Source organism: Phaethon aethereus (genome assembly GCF_964289735.1).
Source record: "Phaethon aethereus genome assembly, chromosome: 9".
NCBI classification, from domain to species: domain Eukaryota; kingdom Metazoa; phylum Chordata; class Aves; order Phaethontiformes; family Phaethontidae; genus Phaethon; species Phaethon aethereus.
In genome coordinates, this window is record NC_138585.1 from 18,184,190 (window position 1) to 18,192,655 (window position 8,466).

The window sequence follows — 8,466 nt, forward strand, 5'->3', positions numbered from 1 at the left end:
GTTAAGTCTACACTGATTTAGCAGACAGACTGAAAAGTTATTGCCAGATCGTGAAGCAGCAAGCCACATTTTTCATTCACTGAACTAAAATTACTTGCTCATTCAGGGGAGTAGGAGCAGAAACTACCCATGATCCAACAGGCTTACAGCTATTCTTCCTTCTCTTATCCTGTGTGGATGCAGTAACACAACCCAGCTGCCTGGACAGGCATATTTTTGCAGCCTCCAGAGAAAGGATAAAGGGGTATTTTTACAAATTCTCACATTACAGAAGATAGAGATTTACTGGCGGGCAGAATTAACATTTGCAAGGGACCCTAGAAAATCTGGACAAAATACTACATTTAAAAAAAAATTAAAAAAAAGCAGCCAACAGACTTCCCAGCATTGAGAATGGTATTGTATGTGGTGCTTGTACAATGGAGACATGTTTTGCTTATGTATCTTGGGATCTTAATGATGGTTTTACACTGCCAGTACCAAGCAACAATCCAACACTGCCTTTCCAGGATATGCTCAATTTATTCCAGGAATAAACAACCACAAAGAGTGGAAGGGGAAAGGGAGCGCAGTTTGCCTTTTAATGAACTTCACTGCAACACCAAACTGCACCTCAGTCATCACTTCCAGACAGGCAACAGACACTGGGCCACCAGCTGCTTGTATATACAGCATGCCAGATGCCTGTTCCAAAAAGTCGTTGTGGTGGAAATACAGACAGGGAGAAGTGTGTGTGGGACTGTATAGTCTTTCTTCACAGCTACATTGCATCCAGAAAAGCTGTTCCTTTATTGTCTTGCTTACCTGTCAAGTTCTGCTCCAGCTAGCATATTTAAGCTACATGGGAGTTCTTCTCATTTTGTGTTATTATTCCAACCACCACCATTACTGCAGGCACAGATATCTAGCACAGGGCAGAGAACTGCTTAAGACATGTCACCTGCTGTAGGTAATTCAAGAACTCATATGTAAGTCATGGCAAATCACTCACTCTCCTCTGTTCCTGACAACAAGAGCACAGCCTGCATGTGCATACACCTAGCACACAGGGAGTAAGCCAGCCATGATGACCATGCCATGCCCATGTGACACAAGGACAACAGGGATATATACTCACGGAGGCAAAGGTGCCAATCTGTTTGATGTTCTGTTCATAACTCTGCGAGCTGGTAGGCCTCCCGGGTGTTCGTCTGGAGTACCAGAAGGTATAATTATACTGCAAGGGGTGCTCAGCTGGCCCTGGGACAACAGCCTGAAAAACAGAAATGCTTGCTTACCCCTTATACACTCCTCTAAAGGGGAATGGAAAAAATTACATTCAGAGCATCAGAAGTCCATATCCTTCTGCTCTCACAGACTATAAAACAAAAAACTGATCCTCATTTTTACAGAAAAATACTATCTTTGTTAATTGTCTGAAATGGACCATTATGCTAACAGCAAGCTGACTACTATAAAGGATATTAGAAATTTGCAGTGCAGGGATAGATAAGGAAATAATAACTTAAGCTTAGGAGAGCGTCACAAAAAAAGCAATCCTTGTGACTATTAGAGGCAATATTACTACATTTTCCTTTAGTCCTCAGCTGTTCCTATCTCAAAGGAAAAAAGACAGACAAGCTAAAAAGGGCAATGCAAGTTTTAACTTTTTCAAATTAAGGAAAAAAATAAGACACTTTCCTCCTCGGGGAATAACAAAACCCATTTATACTAAACCATGATTCAAAAGCAATTATAACTCTTTGGTGACACAAACTCCCTTAAGCAACCAACACCCTAACACTCTGGGAGGATTAGTATGTCTTAGAACTCGTTATATCAGCTTCGGCTGAACCAATGGCTAGCAGTGGGCAGTGATCATTTTTCAATTTCCAAAACATCAATTTGTGATTAAAAAGACTCCTAATGAGCATAAAAGAGATTAAAAAGAAACATTACCCAAGAATCAAAACTAACAAAAAAAAAAAAACCCCAAAACAACAAAAAGCTCTCATCTTGTATCACTTGATATTGTTACAGGAGTAACCAGGGCTTAAACCTCTACTCTCTTCTTGTCTATAAGTTTATAAGGATTTCATTATTTCAGACAATAGTTTTCCTAAGCATAAGATTAAAAACCCAACAAAACAGGATGGATATATGCCTTCTTAACTATGCTACACTACACTCACAGAGACCCGTCTTAAGAGTTATTTCAGCAGTGGCACAAACACAGACTGTTAAACCAACTGCAAGCCACTACTCCCCTGTCAATCAGTCCTTGATCCACACAGTCTTCCAAAGAATTTTTTTTTTTAAATAAAGCTTTATTTCTCATTTCTTTCAAAAGCCTGGCCAAGTACTAGCTGCATTTGTGAAGGGGGCATTCACCCCTCAGATTATACACCCCCCAAAATTACATGGAATTACCTGAATGCTAAGGCAGCCCTTCTGTCTTCATAACAACAGTAACAGTGCATTAAGTGACTACAACCCACCAAGACATATTTTCCTTATCCCTGAACTGAGGACCAACTCTCTAGCACCCGTACATCATGTCCTAGTGATGGAATGCAGATGCCAGCACCATACCTTCCTCTTGGTAGTACTCTGTGGTTTCTCTCGATCATTCTTTTCCTTCTCACTGTCTTTCTGTGTGTTATTCTCCTCATTCTGGTCATGATCTCCACTATCGTCATCTTTCAATCTGACAAAGAAAAACACAAAGAAAGTGAGTCTTACATTGCACAGCTAAGAAGTTTCATACCAATTCCTAGTAGTCTGTTCTAAGCTCCTCGACGGTACAAGGGCCATCAGCATCTGGAAAGCTACACTTGACAACCAACACAATGAAAACTACTACTACTTTCCATATCCAGAGTCCACCACAGGCATCTTAAGCACACTTTTAAGCAGAAGTGAGAGCAACAAAATGCCTTTTTAGAACGAACTCAAGCAGTTCATACTAGATACTGATCTGCCACAGAACACCCCAGCTACTTGTTAGGCTCCCTAACTACTCATGAGGTGAACATGAAGACCTGTCACTGTAACTTAGCTGACTCTCTCCCACCCAGCTCCACAGGCCCCTAAGCATAGCAGAGACAGCACCTCGGACGAGCACACAGCACGCCAGCGCCCTGCAGCTCACATGTCTCTCCGCCCACCCCATCCCCTGCGAAGGGCCGGAAAAGATGAGCGAGAAGCGGGGCCAAAAGGCGGCCCGCCCCACGGCTGTGCACCGTCAGGGATGCCTCGCCACGAGCAGAGGCCTGTACCGCCGGACGACTGTCCCCACCCCTGGGGCCCGCATCCCCTCAGGGCCAGACAGCAGCATCCCAGCAGGGCCGGGCCGGCCTCGGAGGGGAGGAACGGGGCTGTGCGCGGCCCCGTGACTCATCGCGTGTTGCCCGACCGGCGCCGAGGCAGCGGCGGCGGAGGGGAGCTCCGGGCAGGGAGCGGGGCTGCGCAGCCCCGCACAGCGAGAGGGGGGAGGGTGGGTGTCAGGGAGGGCCGCGCCGCCGACTCACGCGTCGAATTTGTTGTTCATCGTCGCTCGCTGCCGCCACCTCCGTCCACCTCAGCGACTTCCGCTCCGCTGAGTCCGCTCTCCAAAGCCTTCCGCCACTTCCGGCGGCGCGGCGAGAGCCGCCCAGCGCTTCCCCCCGGCGCCATAAGCACGGCGCATGACGGAAGGAACGGAGGAAAAGGGAAAAAGAGCGCTCCCGGTTGCCATTTGAATGAGGACTCTGGCGGGACACCCCACAAGCTGTAGTCGCCATCTTGAGTGTGGCGGGCGGACAGAGCCACCATGTTGGATGTGGCGCGAGGCGCGACCTCTGCCAGAGGCGGGAAACCGCCGTGAGGTGAGGCGCGACGTCGAGCTATCACCTCGCACGACGGCCAGGCGTCGGCAGCGCAGGCCGCCCGCTGCAGGGAGACACGGCCAGCGTGTTCAAGTGCCTTGCCATTTTATTCATGGCGTTCATTTGCCTCTGGTAGATACAGTTTTAGGAGTCAGTCAGTCTTTAAAGAGTGTGCCCAACTTACCTCCTGTGGTAACAGAGAAGCCCCACCACCACCAGCCCCCATCCCTTCCTTTTCCCGTCAGTGTATAGCAACGGACGGCACAGCTTTTCTACATGTGAGGCTGGGGAGTCATCAGCATCCTTCACTCCATCCTGTGAACAGATCTGTTGAGATCTACAACCCAGTGCTATGGCTGCTGATGCTATTTCTCTATGCCCTACCTGATACATGGATAGCATCAGGGAAGGTAAGAGGAGAGGAAAAAATACATACCAGCAAAAAGCCTGCAATGCCTGCAGTGCTAGTAGATTATAATGGGCAGTTTATAGAGGGCAGGGGAGATAGTCCCTCCTCTAGCATCTCCTCATGCCTTATGAATCCATTCCCAGGTTACCCTGTGAGCACCAACTCTTCTCATAGTATTTTGCAAACCTCTGAACAATAATTTCTGCTATCTGGCAGAATTAGTAAATGGATTTCTGACTGTCGTAGTTTCTGTTTTTCCACCAACTTGTGATGTGGAAGAGAGTCAGAGAAAATCCATAGCCTGTAGGTCAAGAATATGAAAAAAGGGTCTTCGACATACTAAGGTCCTCTGTTACTATAGTTTCTGAGTGTATTTATCCTTGCAAAGCACAGTAATGCAATGCTGGTATTCCAATTTTACTATTTCGAAGCAATGGCAATGGGTGTCTCAGCAACATCCCTGAAATCATAGAAGTATGGCAGAACAGGGACAAGGGGTCTCCCAAGTACTAAGCTAAATATCCTTGCCACTGGAACTCTCATCCTGTTGTTTTCTGATCTCAAACTTGTGTCCATACTCTTAGCAGACATAGAAAATTATTTAGAAATAAATGCTAGCAGAAATAGTTTTAAAACTCTTAAAGAATCTCCTAGGTGGTTGCAGTTACACATAAATGGGATCTTTGTGCTACAAGGATCAGCAGTTTATGAAAATATTTCAGAAAGGATGTGTTACACAAATTTCTATGGAGACCTGTTCATAGGTAAACTTGATAGGCTGTTTCTTTTGCTGGCCTCTTAGTCTCTGCTGATGTCAATATTAGTAAAAGGTTTCTAACACCTTCCAGGAGCCCATTCTTATTTAGCAAACAGGTTTGCATCCCCTGCCTTCTGAAGGAGCTTTAATCAGCTGTAGTTCTCATCATCATCATAGGATGATCTGCCCTACTACCACAATTGCAGTTCATGTCATTGTGACTTTCAGGCACCAGCTAGTCTTAGCTTCTTTTCCTCAAGAAAGTGAAGTTGCAGCAGGTCTCCTAAATCACCACCTCCGTGTTTTTCTTTGCTACCTAGACCTTATTATGGGAATGAATAAAGACACTTGTGGCACGAGATCCGACGTTAATTAAGTCTTGGCCTGTGAAACAGTCACTGTAGGACAGCTGTGTGCAGTACTAGGGATTGCTCTTACCCACAGAAAACCACATAAAGGCTTCTCTGTTCACAAAGTTTCCATCCTTGTCTGGGAGATGACCACGGTTAAGCTGTCAAGGACTCTCCCACTGCTCTTGATCATATGGGACAGAAAATACGTTGGGAAAATTAAGGTGTCCTACTGAAAGATAAAATGAACATAAAAAGATCTTTTTCACAGAGTCAAAAACTAATGACAGAAATTGCAAAAATATCAATTGCTTTCTTGAAATTGCCCAATGCAAGTGCCAACTAATTATAATGGGGTGAGAAACAGGTCACACTGTGCTACCTCCTATGGAATAGCTTATTTAGAAATTATTAGGCACTCTTAAAGATTGATTTTAGAGCACCAGAGGATGCAGCAATTACAGTAATCAGAAACTTTGGGGAAAAAAAACACTGAACTGAAGGCTTCACACTGATCCAAGACCCCTGACTTTGATCTTGATTTTCTCAAAGACATCTCCCTTAAAAGCCGCATAGGCCTCATCCATTGGGAAGACCACTTACATAAGGTTAGATATGGATTTAAAGCATTGGGCTGATACAATAAGTTGTGTATACAGACACTGTTATTCCAGAATTTCTGTGGGTTTTATATTTAGCTTGTATCAGTTTAAAATAAGCCTAGGGTCATTACAGTGGTACAATTATACTGATCTAAGTCCTGAAATCCTGTATAGAAAAATGGTAAGAGTAACACTTGTGCAAAAGGAGAGGGAAACTGAATACAAGATTATTCATATTATGGAATGTCCAGCATCCTATTCACAGTGAACAGTTCCTCACAAGCTGTTCAAACTCACCTTTTGGGTAGTTTTTCAGCCTGGCACAAAATATTAAACACAACATGTGGTGTTTAAATCGGTAAGAGGGATCTATTGCCTAGTTTTGCTTTGTCTAAGGCTTGTCCCCAAAGCTTGGTGGCATTAACATACCTTAGTGATTCAGAAGCCTTGCAGTGTGATATCCTGGGTGCACTTGTACATAAACCCTGTTGCACTTATGCTTCTATAATGCATAATCTCATGTAGAACTGCATTTGTCTATGACAGGATCATTTGATCCTTACATTCAATTCTACAGGATGGACAAATGACAGCATCCAACTCTTCTTGGACTCATTGTGCAGAATAAAAGGACTAATAACGAGTATTCAAGAAGGCAGTTGATGTATAGACTCTATGCAGAAAATCAAAATTCCCAAGGCACCTTACACTTCAGGATTAGGGTAGCTCAGTCAACTGCATTTTGCCTATTACCCTGTTATGTGCAAGGACAGTGATGTGTATAAGTGCAGATACACACATTTCTCACCTCATACTTCCAGATATACCAACATGGAAAGCTCAGCCTAAAGTGACAGTGGTGGTGTCTGAGTCTGCTATGAAGAGATCTGCTTGCACCATGTTCATCTCACAATGTAGAGATTGGGTCATCCTTTGCCTGCAGATGAGAAACAGATGATGAGATTTAAGACTGTTTTAATAGCATAGCAAATTTCCAGCAGCAAAGCTTTTTTCATCACAGAGTCCACACTGAGTTGATGAAGGTGGTGAAACAGCAGCCATGTAGCTCTGTTAAAAAAATAGTCTTGCTGATTGAGGAAGACAGCGTACAATAAGCTTTTTTTCAGTCTAGGGTGGAAAAACATTACTCTCTCTCTGTAGTGACTGCCAAGGAACATTGTCAGTACCTTCACAAAGTACTTTGCTATTGAGGTTGAATTCAAAGAAAGAAATAGCTCAACAGTCTCTCAAGAGGAAAAGGAAGAGAAGGAAGTAGAAATGCACCTGGAAATACCTTAACTACAAGCATTTTAAATATGTTGCAGCTGCACAAGAGACAATTATTTGTTACCTTTAACATCTGAGCTAAGTATGCATAATGAAATTCTGTGGTTCTGCAGGCACCCAGTTCTTCTGGTGGTTCCTGATTTCATCCTTAATAAGTCTTCATAGATCCTGCAAGAGTGTTAATGCCACCAGCAATCTCATTAACACAATTGCTTAGGTGCCTCAACAGTGAAGGGAAAGTGTCATAGACCTGCATGAAATACAAGCACAAGGAACACCGTGACATCTTGGCTTCACAGGGCATTTAGAGCCTGAATGTTTGCAGCTGAACCATGCCTTACCATGGCTATGATCCAGATCTATTACTTGTTTGACTATAGGAAATGAATGACCACTTAATTTTTAAAAATTTATCTTGGAGAGAAGAAGTCTGTGAAGGATGACCATTACCATTACTTTCCAGATTGCTTGTTCTCCACTAGTAACTTTCAGATTTGGAGGATTTAAATGCCCTTGAGTACAGTTTTTCTTATGTTTTCTAAGTGAAGCCTTTCCCAAATGACCTGTTCCCTCCTAAATCTTCAGTCAACACTTGGCTGTAGTTCTCAAAGCCACAACCATGTTAGCTTTTCCTGTTTTTTCTGGATGGTCGTTGCAGCCCAGTCTAACACAGGAAATCAGGGCTATTACAGAACACTTGAAGACACTGGCTAAGAGGAGAAACATGATTCTGGCCCCAGGGCAAACTTAATGCTGAATAATATTAATGTAAAGTCAGATCAGTCTCTCTGAAGAGAGCTATTACAGGAGATTCAGTGGGCCTATAGACAAAGCAAGCCAGGAATGGTTGCAGAGGGATTATTATTGAGAAAGAAGGGGACAGAAGTGAGTGCTTCTTTTAGCAGAGTTCAGCGTTTACTCAGGAGCTTTTCTTCCTCTCTGTGCATTGGCAAAGAGCGACCATTTCATGCCACAGTCCACTGAGGAACACTGTACAGTTAGAGGCAGTGGGTCAGTCCTTGCTCATCTGAAGCCAGGAGTTGCGTGGAATTCTGCCATGGCCTAGGAGCCTCTGAGCAGCTTCTGGCACATGGCAGCCTCTATAGAGAAGCAATGTCCAAAACGCACATCAGCAATCACATTGTTGATGGAAGAAGGGAGTGCGACAGAAAGATCCATGCCTACAGAGAAAGCCGCATCATTAACTTCTTTTATA

At 44.0% G+C, this 8,466-nt stretch overlaps 1 protein-coding gene across 1 annotated transcript in view; it reads right to left on the reverse strand.

Moving 5' to 3' along the window:
• Positions 1-3,529, reverse strand: part of EIF4E2 (eukaryotic translation initiation factor 4E family member 2) — a gene marked incomplete at both ends in the record, with an annotated part of 5,875 nt that extends 2,346 nt beyond the window's left edge. Inside the window, 3 exons of the mRNA XM_082003467.1 lie at positions 1,118-1,252; positions 2,572-2,686; positions 3,510-3,529. Of these exons, the coding sequence (XP_081859593.1) occupies positions 1,118-1,252; positions 2,572-2,686; positions 3,510-3,529 (270 nt within the window). The remainder of the gene's footprint in view (positions 1-1,117; positions 1,253-2,571; positions 2,687-3,509) is intronic.
• Between the last annotated feature and the right edge of the window lie 4,937 nt (positions 3,530-8,466).